Below are 16392 nucleotides of genomic sequence, written 5' to 3'. Positions count from 1 at the left end.
AAACATTTCCAACCACAAATTTCAAGGGAAAGTGGTGAACCCTCTTGTGTATAAAATATATCTAATTTTAGAATAAGATTTCTCACAGTGTAAACATCCTTACTACGGACTTCCATAAATCATCTAAGTAACTCCTCAAGTCATAAGCACAGTTACAAATATGTTCTAGGAAAGGACTAATTAGTCTGTTTCTCCACGCTCCAATCCCAAAGAATGATCTCTCATTGTTTGCTGTGCTCCCTGCACCAATGCATAGTTACTGACTTCATATATATAAAACCTAAGTTATAGATATGGTTATTATATGTAGTTATATAGTTACAGGTTTTTAATATATTTTTATATAATAGTTTTTATTGCCATATACAAACAATGGTAAAAAAGGTTAAAAAAAATATCTAAGATCCCAATCCTGAAAGCACAGTTGTGTTTAAAATTTAATCATGTGGGAAATCCCAATGCAGTCTAGAAGAGAACTCCCACATTTAAAAATAAACACATAAGCGTAAGTGTTAGGGACTCAGTCTTGAAAACATCATAGCTCCAAAATAAAAGTGAATTGAGTGGTCAAAAGATGTTCTTCAGAGGGATATCATCATGTAACCGTTTTTAACAGGAAATGGACCTGACACTTAAAAAGTCAGGTGTCAAACGGCCAATATACAGAGATTATTGGGAGGAAAGACAGAGTTTCCGTAAGATAATGTTTTCCCAGCATTTTGAAGTTACCAACATATACAAGAATTTAAGAAGCCATATCAGTCTTAATAATAGTTTCAAAAGATGCTGACAGTAAAAGAAAAAAGTAGTCAACCAGCTAGGGGCTGATTTGGATTTATATATGCATGTCATTTTGGAACTGAATGCCACTCCTGAAGGACTGCAAATTTCCCCACAAAATAAATATTCTAAAAATCAAACACTTGATGCTTACAAAAGTGTGTCAGTTCACTTTCCAATACCAATAAAGCCAAAGGACAGTAATAAGGCAAGCAGCCAGCTACTCATTAAGGAAATTAAGTAAGAGTACATCGCCCATACACTTATGCTATCTACTACATTTATCAACAGATTAGCTGTATTAGGGGGCTGTTTCTTTACCAAAGAGATCAGTGCTAACCATAGACAGTCACTGAATCTCACATAATATTTTGGAAGATCAGCTAAACAGAGTAACTACAATCAAAGTTACACAGCCTTGGTATTATTCAGAATACAACAAAAGCTTATATGATAGTACAGACATATTTAAAGGCACAGTAAAAAAACAGTAATCTCAAATTAGAAAAAAACCATACCAACAGGCTAGAAAATACAAAGACAGCACAGATACTATATTAACAATTATTATACTAAGAACAAATGTGCCCTCTCAAATTTAATTACAGCATTTCTTCTCCATAATTTATAATGCCACATCTGATGCTAAGAAAAAAAAAACAAACCATATATCTGAAAGGTCTCAAAGGATGGAATAACTTTAAATGTTTCTATCCTAACACCCAACTCGGTCTCTGTGGCAAGACCCATGCACCCCTTTGAGCCACACGGAGTAAGAGAGTTGAGAAACTTTCTCCAGCAGTCAAGTCCACACAACGATTCCAACACCAGAAATACAAGGAGAAAATATGCAGAGAAGGAAATGGCTTCTCAACACAGTCCTGAAGACTCCACAAACCCCCGGTCTTGGTGAGTCTGTTTCTCTTTACCCCCGATACACTCCAAAGTTTCAGCTGTTCGCCAGGAGGTACAAAACTTGAACAAGAGCCCCAACAAGTTTATTTGTTTTGGTATAACCCTAGCAGAGTTTTTGCTCAGTCCCTTTTCCGGGAGCCCCGACGTTTCCCTCGTGTGTTCTGCTGCTCTCATGTCACCCCCGGGGACTCAGCACCCTCAAGGAGGTCACAAGAGCTGAGGGCAGAGACGCCCCAAAGGAGATGGAGGGCGATACCACAACTCTGGTCTCTCCCCCATCCCCGCGTGTTTTACCGCCTGGCGTCCAGACACCCGTCGTGTCTCCCGTGGGGACACATACCCAGCGGGGCGGGCATAACTCCACTGAAGTGTTGCGGAGGGTATCAACTTCTGAGACCTTTGGGGGTAAAAGATGAACAAAGGAGTAGTCCGGGGGGGGGGGGGGAATAGCCTTCCCCGCCCCAAAATACTTCCCCGCCTCACACGCACCACTTACCTGACACAGGGGCTCTGGTGCCCGGGGCGGCGATGTGTCTGCCTCTGCCCTGGCTCTGAGTTCCTTGCTCCGGGAGGCTCGGCCTGTGTAGGGGTGGCGGCGGCTGCTGGAAATGAGCGGCGCCCCCGTTCATAGCGAAGCTGAGGAAGCTGGAGTGGATTCGGGGGGGCTCCAGGAGGAGGAAGGGAGCTGGCGGGGAGGCGACGGCTGCAGCAGCGATGGGGGAGGAGGAGAAGGAGAAAAAGGCGGGGGGCGACAGCGCAGGAGGGGGGGGAGACGGCGGAAGGAGCCACCAATCTGCTGGTGAGCCCAACTCCCCTACCCGCTTCTCCCACCTGGCGAAGGGGATCCGATAGATCTTCAACGCCGTCCTCCCCGGACTTTGCGGATTCCCGGTCGTGGTTCCGCAGGCAGGCGGAAGGAAAGAGGCGGGAGTTGGGCTGCACAGCGCAAGGTTGCGAGTTGGCGGCGATCAGCATCACTTCCCCCCGCCCGCCCCCAAGCAGTTGGCAGCAGATGGGGTCCCAACTGCCCAGACAGCGCACGAGGGGTGGCGGGCACGGCAACAAACTTCCTTTCGGTCTCCCCTCCCCTGCGAAGTAGCAGCGGTGGCGCAAGGGGGCTGCCACCGCTCGTTGTCCCCCGGTACGGGCTCAGGAGCATTGGGCGGGAGCTGAGCCTGCTAGCTCGTCATGAGAGGCGATTAACTGTGCCTCGCGACTCAAAGGGCTCAGTGCAAGAGAGTAAACAAAAGCAGCATAGAAGGCTATTATACCTCTCCCTCCCCCGCCTCCGCCCCGAAAACAATAACAGTACTACGCCAGGGGAGCGAAAGAAAAGGGTATCCGAATCAGTGAAGTCCGTCCCCCCTCGCCCTTCCGTCTCGGGGACTTCCTCTGCCGTCTTGGGCCCCCTCGTACAAGATGGCAAGGTCCACTTCTCAATCCCGGCCCTGACCGGAAGAGGGGGGGGATTCCCCGCGGGTTCCTGTTCATGTATTGGATCTGCCTTTGTGTGTGTGTGCGCGCTTTCCCCTCTCCCTATGTAGGGAAGGAGCAAGTCCTCTATCCCCTAACGCTGGTCTGGCTGCTCACAGGGAGAAAGTTACTTCCTTCCTCCTCTGCCATCGGCCTCACCAGCCCAGCATAAATTATACACAGTGAGAAAGAAGAGTGCTCAGCTCGCAGCCAGCCCTGCTTCCATACCGACTCTGTCCACTCGGATCCCAAGGCAGCAGAGGGGGCCAGTACCTTTCTGGAACACCAGCTCCTGCACAGGACAGAATGTGACAATCCCCACCAGACACACAAACCTTTTCCCCCTTGTTTTGTTCTCTCCTCTCCTTCCTTTTTCTACTTCTTTTCCTTCCATCCCACTCTCATTGCCAGCATTTAGCTGTACCAGAAGGCCTCAGCCCAACCACCTTGGGTATACCTTGGCCATGCTGGAAGGGGAAAGCTGTCCTGCATCATACAGCACATCCCTCTCCCAGGCCTTGCTCCCTTCTTTCCCCGGACTGTACTTGCCCTCACTCCCAGCAGTGGCAGTGACAGATGTCTGATCAGTCAAGAGCCTGGCACTGAGCTCAGGCAGAGCTCTGCTCATCTTTATCTTTTTTTTTCCTTCTCCTTTAAAAAGCTTATGAGCAAAGCAAACAAGCAACGGAGGGATGGCAGCCCCACATGGATTGCCACACATGCACACAGAAAACAGAAAGCCACTGACTAGCAGTACTATCTGTACTGCTCGGCATATACTGGAGCATCTCAATGAGGAAAGGCCAAGAAAGCTGGGGCTGTTCAGCCTAGAGAAGAGAAAACTCAGGGGGATCTCATCAGTTTATACAAATATCAAAAGGGAGGGAGGGTACAAAGAAGACAGAGCCAGGTTCTCTTCAGTGGTGTCCAGTGACAGGACAAGAGGCAGTGGGCACAAAGTGAAACACAGGAGGTTCCACCTGAACATCAGGAAACACTTCTTTACTGTGAGGATGACCGAGCAATGGGACAGGTTGCCCAGGGAGCTTGTGGAGTCTCCCTCCTTGGAGGTAATGCAAAAGCCATCTGGACATGGTCCTGGTGTCACCGAAATCGGGAATAAACCTTGTAACACAAATGTAGTGTTAAAAGGCAGGCATTCTTTATTCATGGTGCCGGATGCACAGGGGATCGCTCCTCCTAACGTGCATACCTTACACACCTTTCTCATGTGATTTATATAGACCAAAAATATACATATTCATCTTATCCATACATATTCAATATTATTCTCTTTGGTGATTGGTACAAACTTGCTCGCTTCACATGTAAATTATTGCACAGGCTCAGTTGTCCTTTCCCATTGTTCTCTTTTGAGTAGGTGGTATTACTTGAGTAGGTGGTCCATGAGTCCGTGGTCACAATCTCCCCCTGCCGGAATTACCTTTTACCTACTTGGTTCTTAATCTTGGCAGTCCTGGCCAGTTTTCTCAGTCCACTACACAAAACCACATTTTTTCATCCTCTTCTGACAGAAGCATATTGTCTATTGTTTCGTTCACATTAATGATTACCTAGAGACTAAAATACAGCTCAAGGAATACACTGATTTGTATACTCCATGTCCCCAGACTTAATGTCCAGTTGGATAGGGCTGTACAAGGAGTATAGCAACATCCATGTTTGGTTAATTCCATCACCCTGGTTACACTGGGCAACCAGCTCTCCATGGCCTTGCTTGAGCAGGGGGGTTGGACCGGAAGACCTCCAGAAGTCCCTTCCAGCCTCAACCATTCTGTGTATGTGTGTGCGCACACGTGGCTATAAACTCAACAGGGAAGGCTTGAAAAGGTTTGGTAGACTTTTCCAGCCCTGGCTCCTTGCCATCCATACACTTTCAATTAAATGAGCTTTTGTCTCTCCAGGGTGGCCCTGGTTCCTGGGAGATCCGCACAAAGCCAGGGATTCTCTGCCTGCAGTAAATATGCAGCAATCAATTGTGTTGGAAAGCCCTGAGCAGACCAGATGCACAGAACCTGCAATCATTGTCCCCTTTGCACTGCTTCATTGATTAGGACTTATGCATGTCCTTTATGCTCCAGCTACCCCTAGCTTCTCCAATTGCTCCAGTTCAGAAGCACCTACAAGCATCCCCCCACACTTCCCATCCTCCCACCCCCACCCTCCCGCATGCAGAGAGTTAGCAGGAAGCTGCAGGGAATGCCTGTAATTGCGAAGGCCTCTCCAGCAACAGGGCTGCCTTTGTAGTGACGTATTTCCCTTTCAGCCAAATGCTTTGCGGGCGGGGTGAAGAGTGGGGTGGGAGAGGGAGAAGGAGGAGAAGAGGGAACTGTTTCGATCATTCAATTGGGCAGCTGGGCTGTTGCATAGGGCTGTGTACCAGTTGCAGGTCCAGCTCTTCATCTATTACATGCAAGTGCTTGCTGCTGTTTGGGGAGAAGAGCAGTCGGAAAGAGCAGGGCGTGGTAGCAGGGACAAAAGTAAATTATTTACAAAAAACAAAGGCACCTTGGGGTCGTGGCAAGGTTTTGGTAGCGGGGGGGGGCGGCGCTGCAGAGGTGGCTCCTGTGAGAAGAGACCAGAAGGTGCCCCCATGTCAACCTGAGCCAGTTTCAGCTGGCTCCAAGACAGACATACCACTGGCCAAAGCTGAGACAATAAGCAACGTTGGGAGAGCCTCTGTGATGACATATTTAAGAAAGGGTAAAAAATGCTGTGCAACAGCATCTGGGAGAGAGGAGTCAGAATATGTGAGAGAAACAACTGCAGACACCAAGGTCAGTGAAGAGGGAGAGGGAGGAGGTGCTCCAGGCGCTGGAGCAGAGATTCCCCTGCAGCCCATGGTGAAGACCATGGTGACGACGCAGGTTGTGCTCCTGCAGCCCATGGACAACCCCATGCCAGAGCAGGTGGATATACCCTGAAGGAAGCTGCAGCCCATGGAGAGGAGCCCATGCAGGAACAAGTTTTCTGGCAGGACCTGTGGCACTTGGGGGACCCACGCTGGAGCAGTCCATTCCTGAAGGACTGCACCCTGTGGAAAGGACCCATGCTGGAGCATTTCGTGAAGGACTGTCTCCCATGGGTGGGACCCCACACAGGAGCAGGGGAAGAGTGTGAGAAAGAAGGAATGGCACAGACAACACGTTATGAACTGTTTACAACCCCCATTCCCTATCCCTCTGTGCCACTCGGTGGGAGGAGATAGAAGAGTTGGAAGTGAAGTTGAGTCTAGAGAAGAAGGGAGGGGTGGGGGAAGGCGTTTTTAGGGTTTTTTTATTTCTCACTATCCTACTCTGTTGCAATTAATTGACAATAAATTAATTTACCCGAGTCAAGTCTGTTTTGCCCGTGACAGTAATTGGTAAGTAATCTCCCTGTCCTTATCTCAACCCAAGAGCTTTTCATCACATTTTCTCCCCCTGTCCTGTTGACTGAGGAGGAGTGATAGAGTAGCTTGGTGGGCAGCTGGTGGACAGCCAAGGTCAACCCACCACATCACCTTTTGTCAGGCATGTGCTTTTTCACCTCCTGCAGCTCCACCATCCTCGCTCTTGCTCTAATACAACCCTTGCATGCACACATTTCTTTCCCCAGGGCTCAATTCCCCCTTCACTTTCCTTCCACCCCTTTTCCTCCAACAGGAGAATGACAACCACCTTGCAGCATATCAGATATGCCGTTCCTTTTACTGATTTTAGTTATCGGCACCAACAACAATCAAATTATTTGCCCATAATAATTTTGTTTCTTCATGAACATCCCACAACCCAATAGTTTAGCAAGTACATATAAAGATCAGATCAGCCTTTGAAGTTTTATTCACCAATCTGACTTCAAGCTTTATAAAAGTGAACCACAAACATCGTAACCAAATAATTGGGAAAATCTTTACATTTTACTTTGCAGAATGTGCTGGTTTTGGCTGAAAAGGGGTTAATTCTCTTAACTGTGGGGTTCGGCTACCTTTTCAGCTTCCCGCACTCTGCCGCATCAGCACAAGGCTGGGATGGGCAGGGCCACGGCGGGGCGGCTGACCCCGACTGGCCAATGGCATGTTCATTCCATACCATGTGAAACGATGATTAGTATATTAAGGGGGGGCAGTTTGGGGCTTGGAAAGGCGCTGCATTGGGTCAGTGGGCGGTGAGCAGCGGCGTCGCATGCTGTTCGTTTCAGCAATTCATTCCCCTCCCATTCCCCCCTCCCTTCCGGGTTTTGCGCCTCTTGTTGTTTTTCATTCTATTGCATTTTTGTTGTGGGGTGTTTTTTTTTAGTTATTAAACTGTTCTTATCTCAACCCACGAGTGATACCCTTCTAATTCTCTTCCCCATCTACCTGTGGGGGAGTGAGCGAGTGACTGTGTGGGGCTGAGCTGCTGGCTAAATCACGACACCTGCTCACTGGAAATTGGAGCAGCAGCTTTCCTGGAAGAGCCTCCCTGAGTGACTGTTCTTCCTTGCAGTTCATGCACTCGTGCCTCTAGGGTCGAGGTAGGCTTGCCATCCCACATCCTCATGTCCTCTCCGTGGTCACGCAGGTAGAACCATAGGGTGGCCCGTGGTGTGTATCCCCTCCTTTGAGCCAAAGGACGCTTAATCCTAACAGCTGAGACACTACTCTGTAGAGGTGGGGAGCAGGACATATCTTCTTTGAGTTGCTGGACCTCTCGGGATAGTTTCTCCACAGCAGAGACGAGCGAGGAAGAGATATTTGTTTTGTAATCCCAGAGTCTATCAATCACCTCCGCCACCGTTGGTGTCTCGTCCCCTTTCCAGGACATTACTGCCAATGAGTTTGCATGTGAAGATGGTGTGCTCCGTACAAACTTCCGCCACATGGGACGTGTGCGCTCGGCTTCATCTGGATCTTTGGATGACCGTTGATCGTCCAGGTCACCATAAATCACCTCAAGCACAGCTAATTCCCTTAGATACTGGATGCCTTTCTCCATAGTTGTCCATTTTCCTGGGCAATATGTAACATCTTTAAAGGGATACCTTTCCTTCACTCCGGACAGGAGTCGCCTCCAGAGGCTGAGGGCTTGTGGTTTTTTCCCCAATTGCTTTGTCAACACCCCCTTCCCCAGAAAGGGATCCCAGTTGTTTGGCTTCTTTTCCCTCTAATTCCAGGCCCCGTTATCAGAGCAGCCAGGTGACAATGTGCTCACCTGAAGGACTGCTATAATCTTTTTGCATATCTCGCAACTTGCTCAAGGACAAGGATCGGGTGGTTTCTGTTTCATTTATGACTTCTTTCTCCTCTCCCCATGATGGCCCTGCTTTTTCATCATCTCGTTCTAAACGAGTTGATGTCCGCTTCCAGTATTTCATCTTGTGTATGGGGGCAACTGATACTGGTACGGGTTGATTCTCTGAGCCAGCTCCAGTACTTGTTGTGGGGGTTTGAGTGGCTGCAGTGCCTGTCCTCAGGGCTGGAGTGACTACAGTGCCAGTCACTTTGCATTTCAATCCAGAGACATTTTCTTCCCCTTGGGAGCACTGAATACTGTTGAGCAGGGCTCAGTATGCATGGGCCAGGCCTCAGCATGTTGCAGTTATCTGTGTCTCTCTGGAGTTCCCAGCATAACAACATACTTTCCCCAAATATTCTACTAGTTTTTCAGGATTCTGCACTTGTTCGGGGGTGAAACTCCAAAACACTGGGGGTGCCCACTGCCCTAGGTATTTCCCCATGCCCTGCCACTCCTAACTATCAAGCCTTGGGCAGATTTCTGGGTGATATTCTTAAGTTGCTTAGTCAAAACTAAAACAACATGCCCAAAAACTAACAATAAGGGCACCTTAACAACCCAAGGATGTTCAAGATACAAAAAGGTTGTTATAATAGAGGCAGAGACATCATAGAGCAAAGTTGCAAAGGTATTATTCTGTATTTCCTCCATATAAAATCTCTCAGAGGAGGAGGTATAATTGCTAATTGCCTCAACAAGGTGGCATCCAAAGTACAGTAATGGTTTCAAAAAAAACCCCAAATACCAGATAAAGCTGAGAACGAGTGTTTGCATAACAAATCTCATAGGCAAAATGTTACTAATGATAGCAGAACACAGCACACTAAACAAACCAACACCGATTTTTAACACCAACTGCAACAAGGACAACATGGTGCTGTGACCAGCAGCTGTTATTATCTCCAACCCTTGAGCCCCACGTTGGGCGCCAAAAAGACTGTCGTGGTTCAGCCGGCAGCTCAGCCCCACACAGTTGCTCGCTCATTCTCCCACCGGTAGATGGGGAGAGAATCAGAAGGGTAACGCTCGTGGGTTGGGATAAGAACAGTTTAATAATTAAAATCAAAAGAAACAACAACAGAAATGCAATGGAAAGGAGAACAACGAGAGGCGCGAAATGCCGGGGGAGGGGGGGACGACGGACGAACCACCAAAACAAACCACACGCGACGCAGCCGCTCGCCGACCCAACACCACGCTGCTCCTGAGCCGCAAACTGCCCCCCCTTAATATACTGGTCATGGTGTCACATGGTATGGAATGAACATACCATTGGCCAGTTGGAAAGGTAGCCGACCCCCCACGGTGAGGAGAATTAACCCCTTCTCAGCCAAAACCAGCACAATTACATCATTGGAATAAACTTCTTAGTGAATCACAAGAAATAGAACAAGAAGATAAAAATATTAATAAAGAGACACCAAGAGGGGAAACTTCAGATTATGTTAGAAAACCAACAGCTACTGTGCTTTGGAAGAAATGGTAATAGCAATGCCCGTGATATTGTGATATTCTCTACACTGCTTTGCATGCTTTCATGCTATGGATAATTTGACTGAAGGTCATAAATTGATTAAGAAAAAAAAAATACTTTGGCATGCCCAGATGACCAATATACTGAGATGAATCACAATGAATCCATATACTAATATCATTCATTCCAACATTGGCCTTTCTCTGAGCAAAGAGGGGGGCTGTACTTATTTGAAACAAAAATTTGAACATTCATAGAAATGAAATATGAGTGCAAATGTATGTGAGTGTGATAAAACATCATAAGAAGCAGCAGAACATGGGTTAAAAGAATACCCTGTATGGATAATGAAGAACATGGTTCCCAGGGCACTGTTCTCAGATGTGCAACTCAGGAATGTGTTTCTGTCACAACCAGGTGGCCTGCACTCTGGTCAGATCACAGCACAGATGACTTGTCAGCAGAAGACCCTGCACTCTAAAAACAAGAAGATGACAATAAGCTTGCATTTCTTTTCCTGTTAGCCCAACAGGAAAACAGACAACGAGCAGGTACCTTGCCTAAGACTGATGGAGACCGAAGTCCACACAATTCTGAAGTAAAGGACCACTCCATAACAACTGTTGACTACTATAGGGTATAAAAGGTCTGGCCAAAAATAGCACATTGTCACCAATCGAGAGGAACCCTAGATAAGTAGTGAGGGCTTGACAGCTAGTGTCCCTTTTCCTCAATGTAGCACACAAGTGATCCTGGCCAGACTACTTAGACATACATTTTTGTGGCCATGAGTGCGTGGGTGTGAGAAAGTGAGCGGGTAAAATCAACTTGGAAATTTAGTAAATAAATATCATTTTCCCTTTCCATAAGATCCTGCACTGAATTTTGTTACAGAAATTTCCCTACATGTATACTGTCCCATTAGGTAGTTGTAGGCAGCAGTAAGATCTCCCCATAGCTTTCTGTTCTTAAGGCAGAAAAAAACCTACAACAAAAACAATTCTCTCAGCCTCTCCTCATATGTCATGTGTTCCAGCCCCCTAACCATCTTGGTGGCCTCTGCTGGACTCATTCCAGTATGTCAATGTCTTTCTTATACCGGGGAGCCCCAAACTGTACACAGTACTCCAGATGTGGTCTCACCAGTGCTGAGTAGAGGGGAATATAATCGCCTCCCTCAACCTGCTGGCTACTCTCAGCTTTCTAGCTAGTGGGGCTCCAGCCTGTCCTGTTGCATGGGATTATTCCATCCCAGATGCAGGACCTTGCATTTGCCTTAGTTAATGTTCATGAGGTTCCTGTCAGCTCACATAGCCACCTTATCAAGATCCTGTGAATAGTAGCCATTTCCTCCAGCATATCAACCATTCCTCCCAATTTCGTGTCATCCACAAACTTGCCAAGGGTACATTCTGTCCCATCGTCCAGGTCCTTAATAAAGATATTAAATAGTAAAGGCCCCAGTATCAACAACTGAGGGATATCGGTAACAGGCTACCAGTAGGACTTTGTAAACTTGGTCACAAAGCTTTGAGCCCAGCAGTTCAGGCAATTGTCCATCCACCTTATAGCCCACCTATCTAAACCATCTCTCTCCAGCTTGGCTGTATGGATACTATGGGAGACAGTGTCAAAGGCTTTCCTTAAGTCAAGGTAAACTACATTCACTCTTCTCCCTGTGTCCACAGAGAGAGTCACCCCATCATAGAAAGCTATTGGGTTGGTCAAACACCAGGTTGCCCAGAGAGATGGTAGATGCCCCATCCCTGGAAACATTCAAGGTCAGGTTGGACGGGGCTCTGAGCAACCTGATCTAGTTGAAGATGTCCCTGCTCATTGCAGTGGGGTTAGACTGGATGACCTTTAAAGGTCCCTCCCAACCCAAACTATTCTATGATTCTGTGATTCTATGATTTGTTCCATAACCCTCCTGGCAAAAGAGGTAAGGCCCCATAGACTTATGTGCATTCACTTGCAGCAGTAAATTCCATACAAGTTCAAAGTTGACTGGAAGCTTATCACTCCCCCAGTTGCAGCCCTCCAACCCAGGGCTCCAGGGGTCCCAGGGCCCATCACTGGCATTAAAGGCGGAGGCAAAGAAGGCATTAAATGTCTCTGCTTTATCTCCATCCCTATCGGTGAGGCGACCAACATCGTCAAGTAACGGACCAATGTTTTCTTTAGTCCTCCTTTTGCTGTTAACATACTTTAGAAAGCCTTTCCTGTTATCCACCGCAGTACTGGCCAGCTTCAACTCCCATTGAGCTTTGGTCGTATGAATTTTCTCCCTGCAGTGGCAAACAGCATCTCTGTAGTCCTCCTGTGTAGCCTGACCTTGCTTCCAAAGTCCATACACTTTCTTTTTCTGCCTAAGTTCCAGAAGGGGATCCCTGTTCAGACAAGCTGGCTTTCTGCCCCGCTTGCTTGACTTCCAACACATTGGAATTGCCTTCCTCTCTTAAAAGATGCCTCTTAAAAAGTGACCAGCATTTATGGAATCCAGTACGCTCAAAAGCAGATCCTCAGGGGACCTTACTAACTAGATCCTTGAACAGCCTGAAGTCTGCTCTCCCAAAATCCAGAGTAGCAGCTGTCCTGGTTTCAGCTGGGATAGAGTTAATTTTCCTCCTAGTAGCTGGTATAGTGCTGTGTTTTGTATTTAGTATGAGAATAATGTTGATAACACACTGATGTTTTAGTTGTTACTAAGTAGCGCTTATACTAGTCAAGGACTTTTCAGCTTCCCATGCTCTGCCAGTGAGGAGGTGCACAAGAAGCTGGGAGGGGGCACAGCCAGGACAGCTGACCAAAACTGGCCAAAGGGGTATTCCATACCATATGACGTTGTGCTCAGTATATAAGCTGAGGGGAGTTGGCCGGGGGGCAGCGATCGCTGCTCGGGGACGGGCTAGGCATCAGCCAGCGGGTGGCGAGCAATTGTATCGTGCATCACTTGCTTTGTATATTATTATTATTATTATCATTATCATCATCAATCACCACCACTACTAGTACTACTAGTGCTGCTACTATTTCACTTTCTTTATTTCAGTTACTAAACTGTCCTTATCTCAACCCATGAGTTTTCTCACTTTTACTCTTCTGATTCTCTCCCCCATCCCACCGGTGGGGGAGCGGGGGAGCGAGCGAGCAGCTGTGTGGTGCTTCAGTTGATCATCCAGAGATCTGCCCCAAGGCTGGATAGCTGGAATGGCAGGGTGTGTGGGATAGCATGAGCAAGTACCTAGGACGGTGGGCACCTCCAGTGTTTTGGAACCTCAACCCTGAACAAGTGCAGAATCCTGAAAAACTAGTAGAGTATTTGGAAAAAGTATGTTGTCACCCTGGCAATTCCAGAGAGACACAGATCACTGCAATGTGCTGGGGCCTGGCGCATGCCTACCGAGCCCTGTTCAACACTATTCAGTACCCTCAAGGGGAAGAGAAGGCCTCTGGATCTGACGACAAAGCGACAGGCACTGTGGCTTCTCCAACCCCCACGACAAGAAATGCCTTTACTCCAACCCTGGCGACAGGCATTGCGGCTCTGTGGGGTCGTTGACCTAAGGATAAGGAAACACATATAGCAGAAGCCTGCAGAAAGGAAGCCATGTATGTGTTCTTCTCATACACGTGTGTGTGAGCAAGTGTGTGATTGCTAGCAAATAGCAAGTCAAACTACCCAGTGAGTAGGTGAAGTGATCTCCGAGCCAGGTGTGTATATGTGTGTGTCTCTAAGGGTGAGACCGCAGGGGATGGGATTGGCTATTAGAGAAACTGGGGAAGTCCCATACTGCTGGGGTTGGGGGTAGTGTGTTTTGTGTGTGCGTGTGCACACATGCACCTGTGAGTGAAGCAGGCTGTACCAGCAACTGGAGTGGTGGCATGGGCATCAGGGGCTCACATGTCCAGGTGCCAGCAACTGGGGAGACCAGGATCCAGGGGCCAGCTCCTGGGACAGACCAGGTGTCTGAGCCAAGCTACTGGAGGGATACACATTGTACGTGCATGTGTGTATATTTACCATTAATGGACCTTCACCCTGATCAGCTAGAGAGGGGTCCAGGATAAGGCCATTGGTGCTGTTTGTGTTTTTATGAGCACTGAGTGTGTCCGTCTGTGTTGACCTGCGTGGCTGGCCATGCATCTATGTGTATATTTGTGGGTATATGTGTGTGTGCGTGCATGTGTGTGTGCCTATTGGGAATACATTCTTAGCTTTGCTACTGGTTAGACCCATGGGGCATGGAGCTGCGGCAGCCTCGCCTCTGTCAATGTCGGCCAATCACAGGGGAGTCTGAGAACACACGGGGTATGGTGGAATCAGAACTGTTGGCTCCCTGCCATAAAATGGTGGCTGAAACAAAATGGCATTCCCTCTGCACGTAGTGGGAGGGGTTGCTGGTTCTGACATTTTTCCAGGTAAACTGGAAGGGGTGACTTGCTCTGCTGCCCAATCACAGGGCAGCCTGAGAACACATGGGTTATGACATTTTAAAAAATGCCAGCCTCCAGGGCAAAAACGGGTGGGGTAAACTCATCTTGTGACTGGAACAGAGAAGGGACCTACTAGGGCAAGTGGGACATGCAGCTGTAAATAGGGGCAGGGCTTCTACAGGTATTGGCAGGTGTGGCACCTGTCACCTCTTGACTTTGATAAGAGTTGTACTTACATTACTGTCATGGGAATCTCTTGGCCTTGACCCAGCAACACCTACTATTTCACTTTATTTTATTTCAATTACTAAACTGTTCTTATCTCAACCCATGAGTTTTCTCACTTTTACTCTTCCGATTCTCTCCCCCATCCCACCGGCGGGGGAGCGAGCGGCTGTGTGGTGCTTCAGTTGATGGCTGGGGTTAAACCATGACAGCAGCTCTGCTTACAGTTTTTTCTCATATCACCAAAGACATTAAACTCAACCATCCAACGTGAGTCAGCAGTGTGCCCTTGCAGCAAAGGCGGCCCACCGCATCCTGGGCTGTATTAGAAATAGTGTAGCCAGCAGATCCAGGGAAGTGGTCCTTCCTCTATTTTCAGCACTTGTGAGACTGCATCTGGAATGCTGTGTCCACTTTTGGTATCCCCATTACAAAAATTACACTGACCTACTAGAGGTGTTGGTAGTGGGTGGGGGCTGCAGGGGTGGCCTCTGTGAGAAGAGACCCCATGGTGGACAGAGCTAGTTCCAGCTGGCTCCATAATGGACTTGCTGCTGGCCAAAGCTGAGCCAGTCAGCAAAGCTGGTGGCGTCTCTGTGATAACATATTTAAGAAAGGGTAAAAAATGCTGTGCAGCAGCTGTGAAGAGGGACAAGTGAGGAAAAATGTGAGAGAAACAATCCTGCAGACACCAAGGTCAGTGAAGAAGGAGAGGGAAGAAGTCCTCCAGGCACAGGAGCAGACATTCCCCTGCAACTTGTGGTCAAGACCCAGGTTTTCCCCTTGCAGCCCATGGAGGACCCCACAGTGCAGCAGGTAGATATGCCCTGAATGAAGCTCCAGCCTGTGGAGAGGAGCCCATGCTAGAGCAGTCTGTCCCTGAAGGACTGTACTCTGTGAAGAGGACCTATGCTGGAGGAGTTCTTGAACAGCTGCAGCCTGTGGGAAGGACCCATGTTGGAGCAGTTCGTGAAGGACCGTATCCCTTGGATGGGGCCCTATGCTAGGACTTTGTCCAATGCAATCTCTTTATATTTAAGCACAAACGTGTGTTTAATTCACCTCAAAGAGTACAATAAAAATTCCCCAACACAGCTCAGGCCTGGGCTTTCAGTCCGTACCTCAGCTATGTTGTAGGTGTGTTTGTCTGCAGCTCCATCATAGTAATGCCTGTGCTTGGCGATGGACCTCAGTGATCCAGACCCTGATCCATGGACTTACTTCCCAGCTTGGTTTTCAATGTGTCTCATCACTGTGAGCCTGCCTGGTGATCCCTGGAGTGTGTCCCACCCTGGTTACCCTCAGTGGACCTGACCCTGACTTGACTTCCAAGCTTGACCTCAGAACTGCCTCATCACCATGCACTTGCCTGAGGAGCTGGACTCGTGGTTGACCCTTGCTGCCATCCCCAGGCCTACCCCCTTGCTTGGGGGCTGTGGGACAGACCTCTGGCTGGCAAGGCTCTTGCCCTGCCACCTGTGTTATCACACTTGACTCCCAGCTTCCCATCCCTTACAGAGAAGCTGGCCCTTGCTACTCCCTGACAGACATCTAAGCCACAGTAGGCTGAGGAAGACCTCACACCTTTTTTGGGGGAGAAGCCCTACTTCCTATGTGACTGTTCTCAGGCGCTTCCATGGTTTCTGACACATCAGTAGCCCTTGTATCTTTGCTGCCGCATGGATGTCCATCCCCTACCCCCACTGAGATGGCAGACCAAAGGACCTCGCTAGCACACTGTCCCTCAAATGTTGGCGTGCCGCCCCCAGGCTTATCTCTAGTGAGCCTGGTTTTATCCCCTTCCCCCTTCAA

At 48.3% G+C, this 16392-nt stretch overlaps 1 protein-coding gene and 1 long non-coding RNA gene across 3 annotated transcripts in view; one reads left to right on the top strand and one right to left on the bottom strand.

Moving 5' to 3' along the window:
- LOC135310848 (E3 ubiquitin-protein ligase RNF38-like) overlaps positions 1-3136 on the bottom strand; it is a 205611-nt gene extending 202475 nt beyond the window's left edge. Inside the window, exon 1 of one of the 2 annotated variants that reach the window (XM_064439904.1) lies at positions 2192-3136. In XM_064439904.1, coding sequence (XP_064295974.1) covers positions 2192-2324 — 133 coding nt within the window. In that variant the 5' untranslated portion in view covers positions 2325-3136. The remainder of the gene's footprint in view (positions 1-2191) is intronic. The other variant, XM_064439906.1, reaches the window with a different exon arrangement.
- Positions 1-16392, top strand: part of LOC135310850 (uncharacterized) — a 239059-nt gene that overhangs the window by 76634 nt on the left and 146033 nt on the right. The window lies entirely within an intron of this gene.

This window comes from Phalacrocorax carbo (assembly GCF_963921805.1).
Source record: "Phalacrocorax carbo chromosome W unlocalized genomic scaffold, bPhaCar2.1 SUPER_W_unloc_2, whole genome shotgun sequence".
In the NCBI taxonomy this organism is placed as follows: domain Eukaryota; kingdom Metazoa; phylum Chordata; class Aves; order Suliformes; family Phalacrocoracidae; genus Phalacrocorax; species Phalacrocorax carbo.
The sequence above is the reverse complement of the archived record's forward strand: the minus strand, read 5'-3'. Positions and strand labels throughout refer to the sequence as shown.